A 27,881-nucleotide genomic window follows, 5' to 3' on the forward strand; every position below is an offset into this window, starting at 1 on the left:
CGTTGATGAATGACAGAGCCCTTGACGTTCTGAGAGCCTGTAGGTACTGAGATAAGGAATACCACAGTTGCCATTTCAGTTTAAGAGGAATAGACATCTCTAAAAAGGGCAGTTATAGAAACTGGACAGACAAATGTAGGGCCGGTCGTTGTGGCCTAGCGGTTCTAAGCGCTTCAGTCCGGAACCGCGGTGCTGCTACGGCCGCTGGTTCGAAACCTGCCTTGGGCATGGGTGTGTGTGATGTCCTTAGGTTAGTTAGGTTTAAGTTCAAATGGTTCAAATGGCTCTGAGCACTGTGGGACTTAACATCTATGGTCATCAGTCCCCTAGAACTTAGAAGTACTTAAACCTAACTAACCTAAGGACATCACACAACACCCAGCCATCACGAGGCAGAGAAAATCTCTGACCCTGCCGGGAATCGAACCCGGGAACCCGGTAGGTTTAAGTAGCTCTAAGTCTAGAGGACTGATGACCTCAGATGTTAAGTCCCATAGTGCTTACAGCCAAGTGAGCAAATGTAGGTACAAGAACGGCAACAGCGAATAAACCTCTGGTAACAAACGAAATTCACCTTATTTATGAATGAAGCGAGTACAAAAATGTTCACGAAAAGACAGGAATAACGCTATATAAATCACTTGGGAATGAAATAATTAGTAAATACAGAGTCTTTAAAGCAAAGTGGTTGCAGGAAATGGTCATCCGAAGGACACATTTAGCATACAGAAAAATCAAAACATCGTGGAATTAAAAAGAGTAAAGGGCATCTACATGAAGAGTGCAAAGATGAATTTCACTGTTAACCACAGAAGAGAGATCAGATAGGTGGAAGGGGTATACCGAAGGTCACTACCAGAGGAAGTATCTTTTGATTGACATGACAGACAAATAAATGAGAGTCGATTTGGAAGATATAGGTGACCAGTATTTGGCAGGTTCTAATAGAACTTTGAAAAACTTGCGATCAAATAATACAGAAGGCGTAGATGACATTTCCTAGCAATTTCGGAAATCGTTAGTGTACGTGCCAACTAAGTAACTGTTCAAGATCGTATGAGCCTGGAGCTGTATCATCAGACATTCAGAAAAATATTATCCTGACAATCCAAAGAAATCAATGTCAGATAAATACAAGAACTGTCACACGATCACCTTAACAGCTCATGCGTCCAAGATGCTTACAAGAATGGAAAAATAGAAGAATGGAACATAAAATTGAGGAGTTCTCATATGACGATCAGTTAGGATTTAGGAAAGCTGAAGGCATCTAAGACGAGCTCCTAACGTTGGGTTGATAATGGAACCGAATGCTAAGAAAATCAAGACACTTTCCTAACAGCTGCGTTGACACTGTAAAATCGTGCAAGATGTTTGAAATACTCAGGAAAAAAATTTAAGCTATAATGAATGGTGGGTACTATAAAGTATTACAATACTTCACCGCCAGGAACGTAATGCTAGAGTGGACACTTAAACTAAAACTGAAATGTGAGGCATTCCCAAAATCCAGATAGGGGTGGTTTAAATAAAACGTTTGCTTTGCTCGGAAGGTGATACCCCATTTAAAGTTTGATCGACAGCAAGATTTGGGAAAACCACAGCTACTCACATTAATAATGAGTGGGTTTGTTACTTATTTGACACCTTAGGAATGTAGGTAAACCTCTGAAGCGATACACTATGGGGCTGCAGCCCGCAGCGTGCAGTACCACAACATGGAACACCGAAGAGCGATACGAGAATTTTCTGGTTACATATCAGCCTGAAAGATCGGAAATTTTCACCCTGTACAAAGACTGAGAGGCATGGTTATATAGAGTCGAGCGTTCATTGTGTAAATTGAAGACTGATCCCAAGAATGACAAAGATGAGATAACAGAAAATTCAGTATCCTGGAGACAGAGTTGAGTTACAAAACTGTCAAACAGGAGTAGAGACTGCCATGTGAGTACTCAGTCATTGAATATGCCAGCAGGCAGTCACTAATGGACAGCGAATAACCAGTCGGAGATCACTGAGTGATCGAGCAGTCCGTGAACAATGAATCAGTGAGCAAGCCAGTCATTTAGTGATCAACGCAGAAAGAGAGGAATCGGCGGAGAGACAGTGAGTATGATATCGAGCAGCCAGCGTTTTTCGGCTGATTCATTATAATGTTTTTTTTCGTTTTTCTCTATAGGACTTAACATCTGAGGTCATCAGCCCCCATTATGATGTTAATCGTGACGCATTCATTTTCCGATGCGTGTTGAGTTGACATTCTTTGCAGTCGGATTCTCAAATATTTTGTCCTTCTGACTCCACTGCCTGTCTAACATCGACTTCTTTTCCACGATAACCACTACGGACAATAGTCGCCAACAACGCAAGCACAATATGACCGTGTCGACCGCCAAGGCCGTGCTGTGCTTGAAGATAATTCAGCCAGGGGTCATCCAGCGTGGAAGACGGAAGGAGCTAAGTCAGGCGCCACATCAAAACGACAGAACATGGGAGTTGAAAGATGTTAGTTGTGAACCCGCATCCAGACAACCGTGTAAGGGGTAATCTATGCATTGGAGTGACAAGTAACCAGCTGTCTATGCCTGCAAATGGTAAGGGATTAAAGGGACTAAAGCCCCTCTCCCCAATTTTCCCCGATACTGACTCGTGTTCATGTCCAGTCAAATCCGCCCTGGGTTTATATTTCTGTCGATGATATACACAGAAGCCCCAAAGAAACTGGTATTGCCATGTGTATTCAAATATAGAGATATGCAAGCAGGCAGAATACGACGGTGCCATCAGCAACGCCTATATAAGACGAAAATTGTCTGGCACAGTTGTTATTGCTTCTATAATGGCAGCTTGTCAAGATTTAAGTGAGTTTGAATGTGGTGTTATACTTGGTGCACGAACGATGCTAGACAGCACCTCCGAGGTAGAAATGAAGTAGGGATTGTTATGGTTGGCAGGAGAGCCAACACAGGGTTACTAAAGGAGGCCGAAATGCACGCGTTTTAGCTCACGCAGGCTGGCGTGAGGTCTGGAACATGACAAGGGAATTAGAATTGAGAAAAACGGACGTAGCTGGTGGAATACTTAACTTTAATCCATTAATGACGAACGTCGCTCTGGACGGTACATGATGCACAATATCAATAATAACTGATAATGGCGCCTTGCTAGGTCGTAGCAAATGACGTAGCTGAAGGCTACGCTAACTATCGTCTCGGCAAATGAGAGCGTAGAAGTCAGTGAACCATCTCTAGCAAAGTCGGCTTTACAACTGGGGCGAGTGCTAGGAAGTCTCTCTAGGCCTACCGTGTGGCGGCGCTCGGTCTGCAATCACTGATAGTGGCGACACGTATACTACCGGACCGCGGCCGATTTAAGGGCTACCACCTAGCAAGTGTGGTGTCCGGCGGTGACACCTACAGGGATTTTCCCGTACTAACATTTCACGAGCGTACCGTGAACATTAGGAATCCGGTAAAACATCAAATCTCTGACGCCGCTGAAATGATCCTCCAAGAACGGGACCAATCACGCTGAAGACAATCGTTCAACGTGACAGAAGTGCAATCCTTCCGCAAGCTGCTGCAGATTTCAGTGCTGGGCCATCAACGAGAGTCAGAGTACAGACTATTCAAACAAACACCATCTATACGGGTTTTCGGAACCGAACGCCCACTCGTGTACCCTTGATGCTTGGACGACAAAGCTTTACGCCTCGCCTTGGCCCGTCAACAGCGACATTGAACTGTTGATGACTGGAAACATGTTGCCTGGTCGGACGAGTCTCGTTTCAAATTGCATCGAGAGGACTGACGTGTACGTGTATGGAGACAAGCTCATAAATCCATGGACTGTCTAAGCAGGTGGAAGCTCTGTAATGGTGTGGGGCGTATATGCAGTTGGAATGATATGGGATCTCTGATACGTCTGGATACGAGTCTGTCAGGTGACACGTGCGTAAGCATTCTGTGTGATCACCTGCATCCACTCATGTCCTTTGTGTGTTCCGACGGACTTCAGCAATTCCAGCAGTACAGTACGACACCTCACACGTCCAGAATTCCTACAGAGTGGCTCCAGGAACACTCTTCTGAGTTTAAATACTTCCGCTGGGCACCAAACTCCCCAGAGATGAACATTACTGAGCATATGTGGGGTACCTTGCAACGTGCTGTTCAGAAGAGATCTTCACCCTCTCGTACTCTTAAGGATTTATGGACAGCCCTGCAGGATTCGTGGTGTCAGTTCCCTCCAGCACTACTTCAGACGTTAGTCGAGTCCATGCCACGACGTGTTGCAGCATTTCTGCGTGCTCACTAGGGCCCTACAAGATATTAGGCAGGTGTATCAGTTTCTTTGGCTCTTCAATGTAATAAAAAACGTAAATGTTGCCATGGTCTAAGCTTGAGTATATTTGTTTTCACTGTCACGTGGTTTGTGTATCAATATCAGTTCACTACAGTACGTACAAGGCTCAAGGGGAAAAAGGAGAAAGGAAAACCAAGAGCCACGTTGAGTAGCCGAGCGGTCAGAGGCGCTGTAGTCCTGGACTATGCGGCTGGTCCCGGCGGAGGTTCGAATCCTCTCTCGGGCTTGTGTGTGTGTGTGTGTGTTTGTCCTTAGGATAATTTAGGTTAAGTAGTGTGTAAGTCGAGGATCCTATGACCTCAGCAGTTTGGTCCCTTGGGAATTCACACACATTTCAACATTTTTTTGGTATCAAAAAAATGTTCAAATGTGTGTGAAATCTTACGGAACTTAACTGCTAAGGTCATCAGTCCCTAAGATTACACACTACTTAACCTAAATTATCCTAAGACAAAACACACACACACACCCATGCCCGAGGGAGGATTCGAACCTCCGCCGGAACCAGCCGCATAGTCCAGGACTACAGCGCCTCCGACCGCTCGGCTAATCCCGCGATACTTGGAATCAAGAACGGATTAGTAAGTGTATAAGGTAGGGACGCAGTCTTTCGCCATTACTCTTCGTTTTGCACATCAAAGAAGCACTGATGGAAATAAGAGAAATGTTTAGTCGTTGAAATCAAATTCAGGGTGAAAAGAAAGCAATGAAAAAATTCACTGACGGCACTGGTACCCTCAATAAAAGAAAGGAAGAATTGTAGGATCTGTTGAACAGAACTAAAAGTGCAATGAACAGAATATGAGTGCAGACTAAACCAAAGACAAACGAAAGTAATGAGGAGTAGAATAAATGAGATCACCAATAAAGTTAACATCAAAACTGGAGACCACGAAGCAGACGAAGTGAACTCATTCTGCTACCTTGGAAGGAAAATAATAAATAGTGTACGAAGCAATAAGGGCATAAAAAACACACCAGAACGGGAAAAGAGGGCATTCCTGGCGAAAAGAGGTCTGCTAATATGAAACATTCACTTTAATTTCAGGAAAAAGTTTCTGGGAATGCATGTATGGAGTACAGCATCGTAGGGAAGTGAATCATGGCCTATGGAGAAACTGGAAAAAGCACAGAATCTACGCATTTGAGCTGTGCTGCTGCAGAAGGACATTGAAAATACGTGGACTGATAAGGAATGTGATGGTTCTTCTACAGAATCAGCGAGGAGAGTAATATGCAGGGAAACACTGACAAGAAGAAGGGACAGGTTGATATGACGTATGTTAAGGCATCTGGGAATATCTCTCAAAGTACTAGAACTGTAGGGTGGTGTAGAGGGTAGGAATTGTAGGCGAAGACAGAGATTGGACTGCCTCCAACATGCAATTGAGGGCGATGGGTGTCAGTGCTACACACAGATGAAGATGTAGTCAGAACTCTGCTGACCAGGAAAAAGAAAAAAATCCAAGTCGTCCTATGTCTAAACCATTCTATGAAATCGATCTACATCGTGATTTGGATTCTTTGTATATGGTCCATGCCTTAGGTTTTGTACTTGTTTTTGCTCAGCATTCATGTGTCTGGCACTTATCTTGCACAAAGGTTTTTGACAGTTATTTAGTAAAATGTATCCTCCTCTGTCTTATGATATGCCTATGGTGTCAGATCTTTCATATAGTGCTAATTATTAATCCTCCAATACAACATGATGCAGTTTTGCCATGTTATTAGCAGCAGTTGAAGCTTTTGGGCTCACTTCACAAAGGTAATCGTCTAGAGAAATACTCTAGGTAACAGGGTAATTTAGTAGGCCATTTCCTTACTGCTAACAACGGAGTAGCAGACTCATTATAAACCTTGGATGATGCCGGTGATAAAACTTACAAAATAATGAATGACTTTCTCGAAGCTGAGGTATTTCAGTTCGTTCATTTGAGTGAAGTATACATTTATGTTACATAGGTATGCCATAATTTGCTCTCTAATCCAATACATATATTTAACACATAAATTAAATTGCTAAAGCATTTTGAATTTAGACGATTTCCAAGTGGTGGTAAGTATGGATACTGTAGCAGTACATCGATTTCTTTTCCTATGTGTGGGACATTGTCTTCTAAATGCTGTTTAATCTTTGTAATTGGATGGCCTGTTATGTACATGGCCAGAAAAGGTGAACTTAATGTATGCATCACGAACTGTGATAAAAATCAACAAAATGTTATTTCTCAATGTTTTTGTTCTTCATCTCTTGTCTTCTTCTTAGCTATCCTCCTGTGTACTGCCTCGGCCATTGCTTGTGTAAGCATTTATGATCATTATTGAATAATACACTACTGGCCATTAAAATTGCTACACCACGAAGATGACGTGCTACAGATTCGAAACTTAGCCGACACGAAGAAGATGCTGTGATATGCAAATGATTAGCTTTTCAGAGCATTCACACAAGGTTGGCGCCGGTGGCGACACCTACAACGTGCTGATATCAGCAAAGTTTCCAACCGATTTTTCATACACAAACAGCAGTTGACCGGCGTTGTCTGGTGAAACATTGTTGTGATGCCTCGTGTAAGGAGAAGAAATGCGTACCATCATGTTTCCGACTTTCATAAAGGTCGGATTGTAGCATATCACGATTGCGGTTTATGGTATCGCGAAATTGCTGCTCGCGTTGGTCGAGATCCAATGACTGTTAGCAGAGTATGGAATCGGTGGGTTCAGGAGGGAAATACGGAACGCCGTGCTGGATCCCTACGGCAGTCGAGATGACAGGCATCTTATCCGCATAGCTGTAACGGATCGTGCAGCCACGTCTCGATCGCTGAGTCAACAGATGGGGACGTTTGCAGGACAACAACCATCTGCACGAACAGTTCGACGGCGTTTGCAGCAGTATGGACTATCAGCTCGGATACCATGGCTGCGGCTACCCTTGACGCTGCATCACAGACAGGAGCGCCTGCGATGGTATACTCAACGACGAACCTGGGTGCACGAACGGCAAAACGTCGTTTTTTCGAATGAATCCAGGTTCTGTTTACAGCATCATGATGGTCGCATCCGTGTTTGGCGACATCGCTCATTGGAAGCGTGTATTCGTCGTCGCCATGCTGGCGTATCACCCGGCGTGATGGTATGGGGTGCCATTGGTTACCTTTTGATCGCATTGACGGAAATTTGAACAGTGGACGTTACATTTCAGATGTGTTACGATCCGTGGCTCTACCCTTTATTCGATCCCTGCGAAAACCTACATTTCAGTAGGATAATGCACGACCGCATGTTACAAGTCCAGTAATGGCCTTTCTGGATACAAAAAATGTTCGACTGCTGCCCTGGCCAGCACATTCTCCAGATCTCTCTCCAATTGAAAACGTCTGGTCAATGGTGTCCGAGCAACTGGCTCGTCACAATACGCCAGTCACTACTCTCGATGAACTATGGTATCGTGTTTAATCTGCATGGGCAGCTGTACCTGTACACGCCATGCAAGCTCTGCTTGACTCAATGCCCAGGCCTGATGGCCGTTATTACGGCGAGAGGTGGTTGTTCTGGGTACTGATTTCTCAATATCTATGCAGACAAATTGCTTGAAAATGTAATCACATATCACATCTAGTATAATATATTTGTCCAATGAATACCCGTTTATCATCTGCCTTTCTTCTTGGTGTAGCAATTGTAATGGGCAGTAGCGTTAATAAATTAACTGGGAATGGTGTATGTGTATTATTGTAAGACTAGTTACCAGCATTTTCACAGTTGACAGACGAGATGTTTGGATTACTTTCTGGAGCAACTGCTTGTCGACAAACAATTAGTAGCCATTTTCTACACCTCACGCAATTAGCAGTCAGTGGTAGTACACCTTCTCAGAGCCTGCAGTTATTATCTTGTTACGAAGTCCGATGTCGTAGAACGAATAAAGTTGGCGCGTCTGTAATAATTAATATTCACGCGCTCACGAATTAGGAATTGCGAGCCTCTTAGTCCGGCAACGCACTAAGACTCTACATACTAATATTCTGAAAATATAAATAGTTTTTTTTGACATTGTTATTGTTCTTCTCGGCCGGAGACGGAGTGGTATAGTACCGACGTATATATTATTTCTCTGGAAGCGCGCGACCGTTGCGGTCTCAGGTTCGAATCCTGCCTCGGGCATGGATATGTGTGATGTGCTTAGGTTAGTTAGGTTTAACTAGTTCTAAGCCCAGGGGACTGATGACGTCAGAAGTTAAGTCCCATAGTGGGTTGGGTTGTTTCGGGGAAGAAGACCAGACAGCGAGGTCATCGGTCTCATCGGATTAGGGAAGGACGGGGAAGGAAGTCGGCCGTGCCCTTTCGAAGGAACCATCCCGGCATTTGCCTGGAGCGATTTAAAGAAATCACGGGAAACCTAAATCGGGATGGCCGGACGCGGGATTGAACCGTCGTCTAAGTCCCATAGTGCTCAGAGCCATTTGAACCACATTATTTCTCTAGCAAAACTAAAAATAAGAAAAATAAATAAACCTCAGAGTAGGCAGCAATCACGGGTACTGACATTCAGAGCGTCGCTTACAGTAATCATTGACCTGTATTCTGTCGAATTTGCCTGCCGGGGTGGAAGCAGACAGCGGCGGATATTCACCTGGGGGTCCCTGCAGCGCTCGCAGCGGCAGAGGAAGTGCTTGGTGAGCTGCAGGTGCCTGTGTCGAGCCGGCGTGCCCCACAGCAGCGGCGTGTACGAGTTGGTCAGCTCGCGGCCCTCCGGGATGTCGACGGCGGCGCGCACCACCATGGCGTGGCTCTGGTCGAAGCCGTGCGTCGTGTTGGGCGAGCACTCGTTGTTCATCATGGCCGACAGCGGGTAGAGGCCGCGCACGCCCGCACTCACCTCGAACGCGTTCGCGTCCATCACCGCGCAGGCGCGCCGCATGAAGCGCAGCTGGCTCGGCGTTGGCGCACTGCGCAGCTCTGTTGCCAAATCCGTTACCTGCAACAGTGAATATGCAGGTAGTGCTCGGCGGAGAGTACCCTGTACCATTGTCACTCATTTCAATGATGATTACACTCCTGGAAATGGAAAAAAGAACACATTGACACCGGTGTGTCAGACCCACCATACTTACTCCGGACACTGCGAGAGGGCTGTACAAGCAATGACCACACGCACGGCACAGCGGACACACCAGGAACCGCGGTGTTGGCCGTCGAATGGCGCTAGCTGCACAGCATTTGTGCACCGCCGCCGTCAGTGTCAGCCAGTTTGCCGTGGCATACGGAGCTCCATCGCAGTCTTTAACACTGGTAGCATGCCGCGACAGCGTGGACGTGAACCGTATGTGCAGTTGACGGACTTTGAGCGAGGGCGTATAGTGGGCATGCGGGAGGCCGGGTGGACGTACCGCCGAATTGCTCAACACGTGGAGCGTGAGGTCTCCACAGTACACCGATGTTGTCCCCAGTGGTCGGCGGAAGATGCACGTGCCCGTCGACCTGGGACCGGACAGCAGCGACGCACGGATGCACGCCAAGACCGTAGGATCCTACGCCGTGCCGTAGGGGACCGCACCGCCACTTCCCAGCAAATTAGGGACACTGTTGCTCCTGGGGTATCGGCGAGGACCATTCGCAACCGTCTCCATGAAGCTGGGCTACGGTCCCGCACACCGTTAGGCCGTCTTCTGCTCACGCCCCAACATCGTGCAGCCCGCCTCCAGTGTTGTCGCGACAGGCGTGAATGGAGGGACGAAAGGAGACGTGTCGTCTTCAGCGATGAGAGTCGCTTCTGCCTTGGTGCCAATGATGGTCGTATGCGTGTTTGGCGCCGTGCAGGTGAGCGCCACAATCAGGACTGCATACGACCGAGGCACACAGGGCCAACACCCGGCATCATGGTGTGGGGAGCGATCTCCTACACTGGCCGTACACCTCTGGTGATCGTCGAGGGGACACTGAATAGTGCACGGTACATCCAAACCGTCATCGAACCCATCGTTCTACCATTCCTAGACCGGCAAGGGAACTTGCTGTTCAAACAGGACAATGCACGTCCGCATGTATCCCGTGCCACCCAACGTGCTCTAGAAGGTGTAAGTCAACTACCCTGGCCAGCAAGATCTCCGGATCTGTCCCCCATTGAGCATGTTTGGGACTGGATGAAGCGTCGTCTCACGCGGTCTGCACGTCCAGCACGAACGCTGGTCCAACTGAGGCGCCAGGTGGAAATGGCATGGCAAGCCGTTCCACAGGACTACATCCAGCATCTCTACGATCGTCTCCATGGGAGAATAGCAGCCTGCATTGCTGTGAAAGGTGGATATACACTGTACTAGTGCCGACATTGTGCATGCTCTGTTGCCTGTGTCTATGTGCCTATGGTTCTGTCAGTGTGATCATGTGATGTATCTGACCCCAGGAATGTGTCAAAGTTTCCCCTTCTTGGGACAATGAATTCACGGTGTTCTGATTTCAGTTTCCAGGAGTGTAATTGAAACCCTCAGCTGGCGACAGGTGTTGTTTATATACCTCGATGGTATATGTGTGCCCCGACCGAATCTCGAACCCAGGATCTCCTGCTTACATGGCAGACGCTCTATCCTTTTCTTTTGTCTCATTTTGTTCGTTCTTTGTACCTGCTTGGGGCGGACGTCGCAAGACACCCGTTCCAGTTCGTCGTTGAGCCATTAACTCAGATTTTTTTTATTACTGAGGGCAGCTAACCCTCTGACCAAACACGTTGAGTTACCGTGCCGGCATCCATCTGAGCCACCGAGGACACAGATGAATAGCGCGACTGCAGGGACTTATCCCTTGCACACTTCCCGTGACACCCACATTCTCAATTCTCCACAATCTACATACATAATGTTCGTAACAGATATTTCTATATGTAGACAGTTGGGAATGTGGGTCTCAAGGGAAGCGTGCAAGGGATAAGTCCCTACAGTCGCGCTATTCATCTGTGTCCTCAGTGGCTCAGATGGATGCCGGCACGGTAGCTCAGCGTGTTCGGTCAGAGGGTTCAGCTATCCTCTGTAATAAAAAACTGAGTAAACCGATCAACGAACAACCTGAACGAGTGTCATCGGACGTCCGCCGCGAACAATGTCACCAAACAGTAAAAAGCCGAAACGATAGCTCAGCGCGTTCGGTCAGACAGCCGGTTGACCTCTGTAATAAAAAACTGAGTGGAAGGATCAACAAACGAACTTGAGCGGGTATCATTTGACGTCCGTAACGACCAAACATAACAATCAATATCGAACAAAATGAAAAAAAGCAATTTAAAAAAACATGGAGCGTCTGCCATGTAAGCAGGAGATCCTGGGTTCGAGCTGTCCCCATCGAGGTATATCAACAACACTTGTCGGCAGCTGAGGGTTTCAATTAACTATCATTTATTCTAGACAAGCTGCACGGTCATCAATGGTATCTGTTCTTTCGAGAACAGTTACTATCTTCATATATTAGTCATTTCCTTGCCTGTTCCACACGCAAATAGAGCGAGGGAAAACCGACTATGTGTATGCGTGCGTATGAGCCCTAATGTTTCGTATCTTCGTGGTCCTCACGTGCAGTGTATGCTGGCGACAGTAGAACCGTTCGGCAGTCAGCTTCAACCGCAGGATCTGTAAATTTTCTTGACAGTGTTTCTCGAAAAGAACGTCGCCTCCTCTCCACGGATTCCCGTTTGAGTTCTTGAAGCATCTCCGTAACACCCACGTGTTGTTCGAACCTACCGGTAACAAATCTAGCAGCCCGCCTCTGAATTGCTTCGATGCCTTCCTTCAGTCCGAACTGGTACAGATCCCCCAACACTCGAGCAGTACTCAAGAATAGGTCGCACCAGCGTCCTATATGCGGTCTCCTTCACAGGTGAACCACTCTTTCCTAAAATTCTCCCAATAAACCGAAGTCGACCATTCGCCTTCTCCAACACAGTACTCAGATGCTCGTTCTACCTCATATCGCTTTGGAACACCCAGATATTTAAGCCGGCCGCGGTGGTCTCGCGGTTCTAGGCGCGCAGTCCGGAACCGTGCGACTGCTACGGTCGCAGGTTCGAATCCTGCCTCGGGCATGGATGTGTGTTATGTCCTTAGGTTAGTTAGGTTTAAGTAGGTCTAAGTTCTAGGGGACTAATGACCACAGCAGTTGAGTCCCATAGTGCTCAGAGCCATTTGAACCATTTGAGCCAGATATTTAAAACACTTGACCAACCTTGTATCTTCCTACAGTCGCTCAACTTCGACACCTTGCCGTATACCACGATATCATCACCAAACAACCTCAGACTGCTGCCCACCCTGTGTGCCAAATCATTTCTGTATACGAAGAACAACAGTTTGTACAGAACCCTCAGTGCGCGAGACCTACTCGCATCTGGCCATTTGTTTTTTTTTTTTTTCTCTCTGTTCAACTAGCAATCGAATCATGCGTTTTGTATGCCAGCACAACTCTTTTACACAACTACACACCATCGCCTCTCATAACGGAGTTACTACGAACTGGAAAAATTGCAGAATGGCCGGAAACAACCTTTTATTGAGAACTAATTTTTCTCATGATTGTATCACTACTTGTCGTCTGATTAGCTGTGTGTGCATTCACTACCCAATGCTAGTCCCTCCTCTTACAAATCCGTTACTTCCATACAATTAAACCACAAAATTTCAGTTCTGTTAAGGTGTAGTGGCAACGGCCTTGCCGCAGTGGATACACCGGTTACCGTCAGATAACCGAAGTTAAGCACTGTCGGGCGTGGCCGGCACCTGGATGGGTGACCATCCGGGCCGCCATGAGCGCCATTTTTCGGGGCGCACTCAGCCTCGTGATCCCAACTGAGGAGCTACTCGATCGAATAGTAGCGACTCCGATCAAAGAAAACCATCATAACATCCGGGAGACCGGTGTACTGACCACACGCCCATCCTATCCGCAGCTCATGTGAGGGTATGAGGATGACACGGCGGTCGGATGGTCCTGATAGGCCACTTGTGGCCTCACGACGGAGTGTTAAGGTGTAGTAATAACGTTCGGTTGCACAGAAGTAACAATACGTGTATCTGGAGTGCAGAGTGAATTCTGATCTACCTAGAATTTACCGGTAACTAGAGAGAGCGCGGACTTGCCTTGCTCACTCTTCAGTTAACAGACAGACAAGATAGTAAGAATAAATTTCAAACTGGGAAATGACTTTATCAGTCGGGCACTTTTTTACCGCGAATTATAGTGAAGAAGAGGTAAGTCCTCGATGTGTATGCCCAGCAATCATTATTCGTTATTTATTCACTTTGTAAGAAATCGCACGTTAAACTAGGCGGGCATCCAGTAGCTTCCTGTTAGCGCCGTGATTTACGCCAGGATGGCGTCGCACCGCGAGAGAACAAGCGAGCTGCAGAAACCTGAGAAGCGCTTTGTTTCGCCTCAGGGCGGAAACAGAGAAGCCTTTGAAATTGACACTCCGGACTGACATAGGCAGATAACCATCTTGCTCCGTGTAGAGGCGAGTAGAAGAAACTGTACCCAGGAATACTACTCCGGCAAATCGTTCAGCCTGGTTCACGAGACCTATCTAGTTCTTAGCTGTCCTCCGAGGGAAAGAAAATATTTTCAGTCTTCCAAGTATTTTATTTAAAAGCTTTTAGATCTGTAGTACGAATCTAAACTGGAGTATGAACATGATGGTACACCACCTGAGGGCTCGTATGAATGTCAAAAATAATAGGCTATTCCTCTTAGTTCACGGTCCATTTCAGAATGGAGGGACCTGATTTAAAATCCTGCCACTTCTTCCGCTTTGCCAGGCACACGTATAAAACCTCTCCCTAGGAACTTGAGTAATAGCTAGATTTGCTCTAATATGGATGGATCACTTGTCAGATTGTAGAAAACGTCGAACAGTCGACACTTATATCTCCGATATTTGCACAAATTACGAGACCCACAGACGGCCGTACCTGTGTTTGATGGGTAGTGCCAGGTGGACTCCAGAATGTAAGATTCAGCTAATAGTGGAGAAATGGTTCAAATGGCTCTGAGCACTATGGGACTTAACATCTGTGGTCATCAGTCCCCTAGAACTTAGAACTACTTAAACCTAACTAACCAAAGGACATCACACAGATCCATGCCCGAGGCAGGACTCGAACCTGCGACCGTAGCAGTCGCGCGGTTCCTGACTGAGAGCCTAGAACCGCTAGACCACCGCGGCCGGCGACAGTGGAGACTGGAGATCAATGAAGATGGAAAAAGTCTGTAGAAAGTCAGCTGTATTTGTGGTAATCAGTGCGAATACTGGTTTGATGTAATTTTCCACGCTAGGGTAACATGTGCAAGTATTGACACCTCTGAAAACTGGTCTACAAGGCTTATCCCTTACATTTCCCTCCATTACCAAACTAAATATTCCTTGATACCACAAACATCTTATGACACAGCAATAAAATCAAGAACGGCAATATCCAAGAACTGTTCAGAAAAACAGGTAATTCGTATGTTGGGCACTGAATAAAAACCTGAGGATAATATTGGCAAAATGCTGTGTATGCAGCACAGTTTGATGCGGTGTTGAGCACGGATATTATGAAAAGATGTGGAAAGCAGACGGAAAGCACCGGAGGTGTAGTTATGGAGGAGACCAGAAGTATGAATTGCGAAGTCAACGGGGAGGCTCAAGGAGGTGTTGAGAAGGGTTGGGGACAACAGAAATTACTCAGACACCGTAATGAAAATGAAGAGAAATTGGCTAAGCCACATGTGGACATGTCAGTCCTTATGTCAGCAAAGAATTGAAGGGTTGGTAAAGGAAAAGAGAGCGAGAAGAAACGGAAAAAGATACTAACTAAAAGTGTCAAAAAGGAAGACGATAACTACGCGTAACTAAGGAGGAAAGCTCAAAACAGAGAGAGCTTGCTAGTTACCATGTCTGGACACGCAACGAGACGCAAAAACTACTGGCGATGGTGTTGACGATGATGAAGCCTTAATACACTGCCTTTAAAAAAAAATAGGCGGAAGTGCCCACAAGAGGGGGAGGAAGCCAAATGAAACCTACAAACCTCCCGCATCTTGATAGGGTATGAGATCTCACTTGCGTGATTACAATATCCACTAAAATTCACAAAGAAGCAGGCAGCATGAGTCCACTTATCAGTGTAATGTGGCACCTTCTGTGGCCTGGATGGACGCAGTGAATCGACTGGGAAGGGGATCATGAAGCCGTTGCTTGTTCTCCTGAGGTAAGCTGTCTGACAACTGTGGTAACAGGTCCTTGACGTCACGGACACTGGCACTGGGACGGAGCTGACATCCTTGATGATGCTCACCATGTTCTATCGAGGGACAGATCTGCCCAAGGGAATACCTCAGCTTCAGACAGACAGTTTATAGAGACACGTCGCATGTGTGGACCAACATTGTGTTGTTGAAGAATGACGCCACGTTACCGCTTATGACACATGAGCAGGAACACATAACGACGCAGGATCTCTTTGACGTACATTTATGCCGTTAAAAGTATATTTTCCTTTGAAAATAAACTTCGTGTCTTTGCAACTTCCTGGCAGATTAAAACTGTGTGCCGGACCGAGACTCGAACTCGGGACCTTTACCTTTCGCGGGCAAATGCTCTAACATCTGAGCAACCCAAGCACGACTCACGCCCCGTCCTCACAGCTTCAGTTTTTTATCTAATTATTACTTAATTATTTAAATGTCCAGTTCCGTAGGACCAAATTGAGGAGCAAATCTCCAACGTCTTGGAACGTGTCAGTACATGAACTTACAACATAAAAAGTAATAACAGATAAAAATAAATGTTCATGAACCTGAAAGAAAATCAGTCCGTAAGTTTAAGCAAACGCTATCAGCAATACAATGAGAATCATCTAAATTTTTCAAGGAACTCCTCGACAGAATAGAAGGAGTGACCCATGAGGAAACTCTTCAGTTTCGATTTGAAAGCGCGTGGACTACTGCTAAGATTTTTGAATACGAGTGGCAGCTTATTGAAAATGGATGCAGCAGTATACTGCACACCTTTTTGCACAAGAGTTAAGGAAGTCCCATCCAAATGGAGGTTTGATTTCTGCCGAGTATTAACCGAGTGAAAGCTGCTTATTGTTGGAAATAAACTAATATTGGTAACAAGAAACGACAATAAGGAATATACATATTGAGAGGCCAATGTCAAAATACCCAGACTCGTGAAAAGAGGTCGACAAGAGGTTCGTGAACTCAAACCACTTATTGCCCGAACCGCCCGTTTCTGAGCCAAAAATATCCTTCCAGAATGGTAAGAGTTACCCCAAAACATAATACCATGCGACATAAGTGAATGAAAATAAGCAAAGTAGACTAATTTACTTATCGAAATATCACTCACTTTCGATATAAAGTCTTTGAACAAGATCCTGAACGTGGGCTTTCCACGACAGCTTACTATCTATCTGAGCACCTAGGATTTTGAACTGTTCAGTTTCACTAATATTATGCCCGTTCTGTGAGATTAAAACGTCAGTTTTGTTGAATTGTGTGTTACGAACTGTAAAAACTGAGTCTTACTGTGATTTAACGTTAGTTAATTTCTACAAGCCATGAACTGAGGTCATGTACTGCTCTACTTGAAACCGAGTCAATGTTGCACACAGCATCCTTTACTGCCAAGCATCGGCAAACAGAAAAATTTTAGAGTTACCCAAAATACTAGAGGACATATCATTTATATAAATAAGGAACAGGGGCGGCCCCAACACTGATCCCTGTGGCACCCCCCAATTGACAGTACCCCACTCAGATCCCACATCACAGCCGTTATAAAACATTGTGAATAATGACCTATTGCTGCCTGTTGCTAAAGTAAGAGGCGAACCAATTGTGAGCTACTCCCCTTATTCCGTAATGGTCCAACTTCTGGAGCAATATTGTGTGCCGGCCGCGGTGGTCTCGCTGTTCTAGGCGCGCAGTCCGAAACCGTGCGACTGCTACGGTCGCAGGTTCGAATCCTGCCTCAGGCATGGATGTGTGTGATTGCCTTAGGTTAGTTAGGTTTAAGTAGTACTAAGTTCTAGGGGACTGATGACCATAGATGTTAAGTCCCTAGTGCTCAGAGCCATTTGAACCATTTGAACCATCTAAGTTCTAGGGGACTAATGACCACAGCAGTTGAGTCCCATAGTGCTCAGAGCCATTTGAACCATTTGAACCAATATTGTGTGATATTCACAGTCAAATGCCTTTGTTAAATCAAAAAATACGCCAAGCGTTCGAAACTTTTTGTTTAGCCCATCCAGTACCTCACAGAGCAAAGAGAATATAGCACTTTTAAGTTGTCAAACGAATTCTAAAGCCGAACTGTACATTTGATAGTAAATCGTGTGATATAGAATGATCAATTAACCTTACATACACAGCCTTTTTGATAACTTTTGCAAACACTGATGGCATAGAAATAGGTCTAAAATTATCTACATTATCCCTTTCTCCCTTTTTATAAAGCAGCTTTACTACTGAGTACTTTAATCTCTCAGCAAACTGACCATTCCTAAAGGAAAAATTACAAATATGGCTAAATACAGGTCTAACATGTGCAGCACAGAACTTTAATATTCTACTAGACACTCCATCATAACCATGAGAGTCCTTAGTCTTCAGTGATTTGATTATTGTCTCAATCTCCCTCTTGTCTGTATCACAGAGGAGTATTTCAGACGTCAATCTCGGAAAGGCATTTGCTAAGAAATTTATATGATTTCCTGTAGATACTAAATTTTTATTTAACTCACCAGCAATGCTCAGAAAATGGTTGTTAAATACTGTACATATATCTGATTTATCAGTAACAGAAATATTATTACAGCAAACTGACTTTATATCGTCAAACTTGTGCTGCTGACCAGACACTTCCTTCACAACTGACCATACAGTTTTAATTTTATCCTGTGAATTAGCTATTCTATTTGCATACCACATACTTTTTGCCTTGCTAATAACATTTTTAAGCACCTTACAATACTGTTTGTAATTGGCTATTGTAGCTTGATTGTGATTACTTCTAACATTTTGATATAATTCCCGCTTTGTTCTACATGATATCCTTATTCCACTAGTCAGCCAACCGGGCTGTCCATTACTGCTAGTACCCCGTTTAGAATGTTCTAATGGAAAGCAACTCTCAAATAGCATGAGAAATGTGTTATGGAAAGCATTGTATTTATCATCTATATTATCGGCACTATAAACATCTTGCCACTCTTGTTCCTTGACAAGTTTTGAAAAACACTCTATTGCTGTTGGATTAACTTTCCTACGTAGTTTGTATTTAAGTAAGACGTTGGTTAGAGTACAAAAACCTTTTAGTGTTAAAATTTGTGCATCATGGTCTGAAAGGCCATTCACCCTTTTACTAACAGAATGCCCATCTAGTAATGAAGAATGAATAAAAATATTGTCTATGACTGTGCTACTGTTCCCCTGCACCCTAGTTGGAAAAAACACAGTTTGCATCACATCATATGAATTTAGGAGATCTACCAATATCCTTTTTCTTGCACAATCATGTACAAAATTAATATTGAAGTCACCACATAGAACTATTTTCTGGTACTTCCTACAAAGTGAATTAAGAATCCTCTCTAGCTTAAGCAAAAATGCTCTGAAGTCGGAGTTAGGGGACCTATAAACAACAGCAATTAGAAGTTTAGTTTCACTAAATTCAACTAATGCTGCACAACTTTCAAATATCTGTTCAGTGCAGTGTCGTGATACGTCTATGGACTCAAATGAAACACTGTTTTTTACATACAGAGCCACTCCCCCACCCCGCAAGGAACTCCTTGAGAAACAGCCAGCTAATCTGTAGCCTGGTAAAGGAAGCCTCTGAATTATCAAATTATTTAAGTGGTGCTCTGATATACCAATGATTTCATAGTTAGCATCTATTAGCAGTTCACTAACTTTATCTCTAATACCTCTTATATTTTGATGAAATATGCTAATTCCTTCTGTACTTGGAAATATTACATCCTCTGGAGGTGAGCCCTTAATTAGAGGCACTTCCTTTAAGCAGGTGTACCTATCAGCTGACTTCAGTCTAAAAAAGGTGCAGCTCTAACACCAACTACTACAGGAATTTTTCCATGAGTGATACCACCACCACCACCACCACCACCACCCACTACACTGTCACCTATAAGCTTAGCCAGCCTCCCCTTCCCATACCTATTGAGCTGCAGGCCATGCCTAATGAAACCCCATCTACTGATAGACCCAACTGGCACCACAGAGACGTGATCCTTGCCCTCCGCCATCAGTGCCCTCCCCAGCCCCACATTGACGTGCCTAACAGCGGCATTAAGATGAGGCCGATAATGACGCTGAAACAGTCGCACGAAATGCACATTAGTGCCACCAGTATGAGTAGCTATCTTAACCAAGTCACCACTGACATCATATTCCCCGTCCCTATCGAGACTGTTCGCTGCTCCACCCACTATCACTATCTGATCCCCTTTCGTAAAATTCTTACATAACTCCCCTACGCTTTGTCATCTGAGCCAACCCTGCACTAGGCTTCACAATGCTGGTGACCTGGTACTCACTCCCCAACACTTCCTGCAACTGCTGGCCCACACCTCTACCGCGGGAACTACCTAGCAGCAGAACTTTCTTTCTGTTAGACTTTGCAACTAACCTAGGCCTCCTAATTGCTGAGGACTGCTGCAAGTTACCTGCATCTACGGCTACACGAGGCTCCTCTCCACTCAATTCTGACAGTTGGCCGTATCTATTGCATGTATGCAAAGTAAAACTGTCTGAGTACTTCCTCTTCCTCGCTACCTTCTTGCCAACTGCCAGTTCCCATTCCCCACCACCCTTCACCCTCCTCAACCTCTCTAGTTCCTCCTTTGCGCATTGTAACTGCACCCGAAGGGCACAGATCTTACGCTCCTGCTCCTCTATTAACTTGTTTCTACTACAGATTCTACATTCCCAGGAGAGGATCTCCCTAAAATGACCACTGGCTTCCCCACTGCATTCCCCCCAATAAAAATACTTTGAACAAATCCCACACCGTAATCCACAACTCACAAATCTATGACAGAGCCCACAATTTTCACTCATGGTAAATTTTACAGTTACTGAAAAAAAACTATACGTCTACGTTACCAAAGTTCAGTTACACCAGTAGAACTATTTAAGAACTAACAACAATGGTCTCGAAATTCTCTGCCATCTAAGAAAGCAGCTACTTGTATTACTACTACTACAACACAGCCGATACAAATACCAGCAAAACTTCACAAAATTATTAGCTACAACCAAAAAATTAAAACTACCACTGCAACACTAAGCGAAGTTAAAACACTGTATGACAATTTTACTAAAATATTTCACTAGAAAGAATAATAAACGTCAGTAGAAAACTAAAGCACGAAAATTACTAACGACTTCAACACACTGAAAACTCTCTAAAACACAGCGAGCGAACGATTACAAAAGTTTATTAAGTCGTTATTTCGCCACAAACGGCACTCAACACCGCTGAAATCTATTAAATTTAATAACTGTATTACAGAACACAAATAAGTTTGTCAGTACTTAGCTTATAACCGCTACAGCTGCAGTGCACGCCGCTGCCAGTACCTCGTCTCCTACCTTCCAAACTTTACAGAAGCTCTCCTGCGAAACTTGCAGAACTAGCACTCCTGAAAGAAAGGATATTGCGGAGACATGGCTTAGCCACAGCCCGCGGGATGTTTCCAGAATGAGATTTTCACTCTGCAGCGGAGTGTGCGCCGATATGAAACTTCCTGGCAGATTTCCAAAATTTAATTAAGGACAGGTAAACGTGGTGAAAACTGTATTCTGCATTCCCGACATTAAAAGCTGTGGATGATTAAAAGTATGACTAGGGCAAACACACAAGAAACATCAGGAGTTATCCGCAAATGCTAGGTGATGAATTCAGTCGTTGCTACCAACAGTATAAGAAACCAGAAGCTAAAGTTGACCAAAATCTGATTCGCAGCTCTTTTAGCACTGCTATTGGAGAAGTTACAGAAGAAATTCCAGAATGACGAAACTATAAGAGCGTATTTGAATCTGACTGTCTTGAGCAGTTATGCTGCAATAAAGTAGTTACACTCACTAGAATGCGAGGAATCGCCTTGCGCTATCTTACACTTTTCTCGACAACTTACACTACCATTAAAATTGCTACACCACGAAGATGATGTGCTACATACGCGAAATTTAACCGACAAGAAGAAGATGCTGTGATACGCAAACGATTAGCTTTTCAGAGCATTCACACAATGTTGGCGCCGTTGGTGACATGTACAACGTGCTGACATGAGAGCAGCTTCCAACCGATTTCTCATACACAAACAGCAGTTTCCCGGCGTTGTCTGTTGAAACGTTGTTGTGATGCCTCGTGTAAGGAGGAGAAATGCGTATAATCGCGTTTCCAACTTTGATAAAGGTCGGATTGTAGCCTATCGCGATTGCGGTTTATCGTAACGCGACGTTGCTGCTCGCGTTGGTCGAGATCCAATGACTGTTAGCAGAATATGGAATCGGTGGATTCAGGAGGGTAATACGGAACGCCGTGCTCGATCCCAATGGCCTCGTATCTCTAGCAGTCGAGGTGACAGGGATCTTATCCGCATGGCTGTAATGGATCGTGCAACCCCGTCTCCATCCCTGAGTTAACAGATGGGGACGTTTGCAAGACAACAACCATCTGCACGAACAGTTCGACGACGTTTGCAGCAGCATGGAATATCAGCTCGGATACCATGGCTGCGGTTACCCTTGACGCTGCATCACAGACAGGAGCGCCTGGGATGGTGCAGTCAACGACGAACCTGGGTGCACGAATCATTTTTTCAGATGAGTCCTGGTCCTGTTTACATCATCATGATCGTCGCGTCCGTGTTTGGCGACATCGCGGTGAACGCACATTGGAAGCGTGTGTTCGTCATCGCCATACTGGCGTATCACCCGGCGTGATGGTATGGGGTGCCATTCGATACACGTCTCGGTCACCTCTTGTTCGCATTGACAGCAAAAAAAAATGGCTCTGAGCACTATGGGACTTAACATCTATGGTCATCAGTTTCCTAGAACTTAGAACTACTTAAACCTAACTAACCTAAGGACAGCACGCAACACCCAGTCATCACGACGCAGAGAAAACATTGACGGCACGTTGAGCAGTGGACGTTACATTTCAGATGTGTTACGATCCATGTAACTACCCTTCATTCACTGTGAAACCCTACATTTCAGCAGAATAATGCACGACCGGATGTTGCAGATCGTGTACGGGCCTTTCTGGATACAGAGAATGTTCGCCTGCTGCCCTGGCCAGCGCATTCTCCAGATCTCTCACCAATGGAAAACGTCTGGTCAGCGGTGGCCGAGCAACTGGCTCGTCACAATACGCCAGTCACTGCTCTTGATGACCTGTGGTATCGTGTTGAAGCTGCGTGGTCAGCTGCACCTGTACACGCTACCCAAGCTCTGTTTGACTCAATGCCGTTATTACGGCAAGAGGTTGTTGTTCTGGGCGCTGATTTCTCAGCATCTATGCACTCAAACTACGTGAAAATTTAATCACACGTCAGTTCTAGTATAATATGTTTGTTCAATGAATACCAGTTTATCATGTGCATTTCTTCTTGGTGTAGCAATTTTAATGGCCAGTAGTGTAATATAGCTGTTAACCCATTTAAATTTGAGCTTAACGAATATATATATTAGATAGTCAGGCAGCAGTTAGAGCTGACGGTAAATTGAGTTCATGGTTCAGAGTAGTTTCAGGGGTAAGACAAGGCTGCAAGCTGTCTCCACTGTTGCTCGTATTGTATATGGATCATATGTTGAAAACAATAGACTGGCTGGGTGAGATTAAGATGTGTGAACACAAAATATGCAGTCTTTATATGCGGATGACTTAGTTGTAATGGCAGACTCGATTGAAAGTTTGCAAAGTAATATTTCGGAGCTAGATCAGAAATGTAAGGACTATGTTATGAAGATTAGCATCTCCAAAACGAACGTAATGTCTGTGGGAAAGAAATATAAACGGATTGAGTGCCAAATAGGAGGAACAAAGTTAGAACAGGTGGACAGTTTCAAGTACTTAGGATGCATATTCTCACAGAATGGCAACATAGTGAAAGAACTGGAAGCGAGGTGTAGCAAAGTTAATGCAGTGAGTGCTCAGCTACTATCTACTCTCTTCTGCAAGAAGGAAGTCAGTACCAAGACTAAGTTATCTGTGCACCGTTCAATCTTTCGACCAGCTTTGTTGTATGGGAGCGAAAGCTGGGTGGATTCAGGTTACCTTATCAGTAAGGATATGAAAGTAGCTAGGATGATTGCAGGTACTAGTAGATGGGAACAATGGCAGGAGGGTGTCCTCAATAAGGAAATCAAAGAAAAACTGGGAATGAACTCTATAGATGTAGCAGTCAGGGCGAACAGGCTTAGATGGTGGGGTCATGTTACACGCATGGGAGAAGCAAGGTTACCCAAGAGACTCATGGGTTGAGCAGTAGAGGGTAGAAGGGGTCGGTGCAGACCAAGGAGAAGATACCTGGATTCATTTAAGAATGATTTTGAAGTAATAGGTTTAACATCAGAAGAGGCACCAAGGTTAGCACGGAATAGGGGATCATGGAGGAATTTTATAAGGGGGCTATGCTCCAGACTGAACGCTGAAAGGCATAATCAGTCTTAAATGATGATGATAGATATACACTCCTGGAAATGGAAAAAAGAACACATTGACACCGGTGTGTCAGACCCACCATACTTGCTCCGGACACTGCGAGAGGGCTGTACAAGCAATGATCACACGCACGGCACAGCGGACACACCAGGAACCGCGGTGTTGGCCGTCGAATGGCGCTAGCTGCGCAGCATTTGTGCACCGCCGCCGTCAGTGTCAGCCAGTTTTCCGTGGCATACGGAGCTCCATCGCAGTCTTTAACACTGGTAGCATGCCGCGACAGCGTGGACGTGAACCGTATGTGCAGTTGACGGACTTTGAGCGAGGGCGTATAGTGGGCATGTGGGAGGCCGGGTGGACGTACCGCCGAATTGCTCAACACGTGGGGCGCGTGGTCTCCACAGTACATCGATGTTGTCGCCAGTGGTCGGCGGAAGGTGCACGTGCCCATCGACCAGGGACCGGACCGCAGCGACGCACGGATGCACACCAAGACCGTAGGATCCTACGCAGTGCCGTAGGGGTCCACACCGCCACTTCCCAGCAAATTAGGGACACTGTTGCTCCTGGCGTATCGGCGAGGACCATTCGCAACCGTCTCCATGAAGCTGGGCTACGGTCCCGCACACCGTTAGGCCGTCTTCCGCTCACGCCCCAACATCGTGCAGCCCGCCTCCAGTGGTGTCGCGACAGGTGTGAATGGAGGGACGAATGGAGACGTGTCGTCTTCAGCGATGAGAGTCGCTTCTGCCTTGGTGCCAATGATGGTCGTATGCGTGTTTGGCGCCGTGCAGGTGAGCGCCACAATCAGGACTGCATACAACCGAGGCACACAGGGCCAACATGGTGTGGGGAGCGATCTCCTACACTGGCCGTACACCTCTGGTGACCGTCGAGGGGACACTGAATAGTGCACGGTACATCCAAACCGTCATCGAACCCATCGTTCTACCATTCCTAGACCGGCAAGGGAACTTGCTGTTCCAACAGGACAATGCACGTCCGCAGGTATCCCGTGCCACCCAACGTGCTCTAGAAGGTGTAAGTCAACTACCCTGGCCAGCAAGATCTCCGGATCTGTCCCCCATTGAGCATGTTTGGGACTGGATGAAGCGTCGTCTCACGCGGTCTGCACGTCCAGCACGAACGCTGGTCCAACTGAGGCGCCAGGTGGAAATGGCATGGCAAGCCGTTCCACAGGACTACATCCAGCATCTCTACGATCGTCTCCATGGGAGAATAGCAGCCTGCATTGCTGCGAAAGGTGGATATACACTGTACTAGTGCCGACATTGTGCATGCTCTGTTGCCTGTGTCTATGTGCCTGTGGTTCTGTCAGTGTGATCATGTGATGTATCTGACCCCAGGGATGTGTCAATAAAGTTTCCCCTTCCTGGGACAATGAATTCACGGTGTTCTTATTTCAATTTCCAGGAGTGTATTTTATTTTTGGTGAACCTTATGGTGCCTTCTAACAACAAGGAAAGCGAAGCGGTCCCTGATTGGGAACCACTGATTAGAGCAGTGGATCCCCGGAAACGGTGAAGTGCAGAGAGCCGCCAGTAGCTCTGCGGCCGTACCTCCCAGCCGTGCCGCGGGTGGGGGTGTGCGTAGAGGCGAGCGACCAGCCGGCGCGCCTCCTGTGGCAGGGCGAGGCAGCGCAGGGCGGCCGAGGCACGCGCCAGCACGGCCTGCTGCTGCGCACGCGCAGACGCTCCGCCGCAGTCGCGCACGCCCCACCCCCGCAGCAGCCGGCACTCGCCGCGGTGCCCGTCCGGCGCGCAGTCTGCAACAGGTCGGGTATCGGAGTAGCAGCCACGTCCCAGCGCAGGCCGGGTCACGCCGCACGTCAGCTCAAGATAAAGCCCCTTTACACAGAAGCAGCGACACGGAAATCTGCCTGGTGTATATGCTAGGCACGCATGTGCAAGTGGCATGCAGTCAAGCGCGGTTCACATTCGCAGTTGTTCGCTCGTGTTCCTCTCACTTTTGGCTCTCAGCGAACCATCGAGGGACGTTCACATCCTCTGCGTTGGGAAGCAGCGATACAGAAAGGTTGTTGCTGACACGAGTTACGTGAGCATAGAGTGGTCCGAAGTGAATGTATTGTGGCTGGTAGAATACAGATGAGCAGCTCATTATCGACGATGCGCAACTCCACTTTGCAATTTTTTTTTTTTTTTTTTTTTTTTTGGGATGAGTCACCAAAAACGAATATTAAGAGATATGTATGGTGTAGAGTACACAATACTTTTCAGATCATTCTTATCATGACAAAGAAGTTAATTTCTACATCTACATCTAAGTGATTACTCTGCTTTTCACAATAAAGTGCTTGGCAGAGGGTTCAATGAACCACCTTCAAGCTGTCTACTCTCGAACTCCACGCGGGAGAAACGAGCATTTAAATTTTTCTGTGCGAGTCCTGATTTCTCTTATTTTGTCGTGATGACCATTTCTCCCTATGTAGGTGGGTGCCAACAAAATGTTTTCGCAATCGGAGGACCAAAAACAGATGGTTCAAATGGCTCTGAGCACTATGGGATTTAACATCTGAGGTCATCAGTCACCTCGAACTTAGAACTACTTAAACCTACCTAACCTAAGGACATCACACACATCCATGCCCGAGGCAGGATTCGAACCTGCGACCGTAGCGGTCACACGGTTCCAGATTGAAGCGCCTAGAACCGCTCGGCCACACCGACCGGAGGAGGAGAAAACTGGTGATTGAAATATCAGGAGGAGATCCCATCGCAACGAAAAACGCCTTTGTTATAATTATTGCAACCCCAATTCACGTATCATGTCTGTGACACTATATCCCCTATTTCGCGGTAATACAAAACGAGCTGCCCTTCTTTGTACTTTCTCGAAGTCACCCGTCACTCCCGCCTGATGCGGATCCCACACCGCACAGCAATACTCCAGAATAGGGCGGACAAGCGTAGTGTAAGCAGTCTCTTTAGTAGACCTGTTGCACCTTCTAACTATTCTGTCAATGAATCGCAGTCTTTGGTTTGATCCACCCACAATATTATCTACGTGAGTATTTACCTGAATTTACAGCCTTCAGATTTGTGTGACTTATACGTAATCGAAATTTAGCTGATTTCCTTTAGTACTCATGTGAATAACATCGCACTTTTCTTTATTCAGGGTCAATTGCCACTTTTCGCACCATACAGATATCTTATCTCAATCATTTTGCAAGTCGTTTTGATCATCTGATGACTTTACAAGACGGTAAATAACAGATTCATCTGCAAACAGTCTAAGACGGCCACTCAGATTCTCTCATATGTCGTTAATATAGATCAGAAACAATAGAGGGCCTCATAACACTTCATTGGGAAACGCCGAATATTACTTCTGCTTTACTCGATGACTTTCAGTCTATTTCTACGATCTGTGACCTTTCCTACAGGAAATCTCGAATCCGGTCGCACAACTGAGGCGATATTCCGTAGGCACGCAGTTTGGTTAGAAAACGCTTGTGAGGAACGGTGACGAAAAATTTGTAAATAAACTTAGCAGTTGCCCGATTTTGTTGCACACGTGAGAATTTTTCGATCACCTTCCGGTTGCTTTTAACTGTCAACTTTCGTTGCTCGTTTAGAATGATCTTTTTACATTCCGCCTCAGTGATTACTCTTTTTGTGATTAATTAATAACGTAAGATATGACTGAAAATACAATGTATTACAACAGAGGAGGTTCATCAATACTGTATATACGTTGCAGTGTGGGAATGTCAGAGACGCATTCCAGTCATCTTATTGGC

At 45.8% G+C, this 27,881-nt stretch overlaps 1 protein-coding gene across 1 annotated transcript in view; it reads right to left on the minus strand.

Moving 5' to 3' along the window:
* LOC126272250 (SET domain-containing protein SmydA-8-like) overlaps positions 1-27,881 on the minus strand; it is a 147,532-nt gene that overhangs the window by 68,090 nt on the left and 51,561 nt on the right. Inside the window, exons 4-5 of the mRNA XM_049974964.1 lie at positions 25,678-25,883; positions 9,005-9,349 (exon numbers count right to left, since the gene is read on the minus strand). Of these exons, the coding sequence (XP_049830921.1) occupies positions 9,005-9,349; positions 25,678-25,883 (551 nt within the window). The remainder of the gene's footprint in view (positions 1-9,004; positions 9,350-25,677; positions 25,884-27,881) is intronic.

The sequence above is a fragment of the Schistocerca gregaria genome, chromosome 5, assembly GCF_023897955.1.
Source record: "Schistocerca gregaria isolate iqSchGreg1 chromosome 5, iqSchGreg1.2, whole genome shotgun sequence".
In the NCBI taxonomy this organism is placed as follows: Eukaryota; Metazoa; Arthropoda; class Insecta; order Orthoptera; family Acrididae; genus Schistocerca; species Schistocerca gregaria.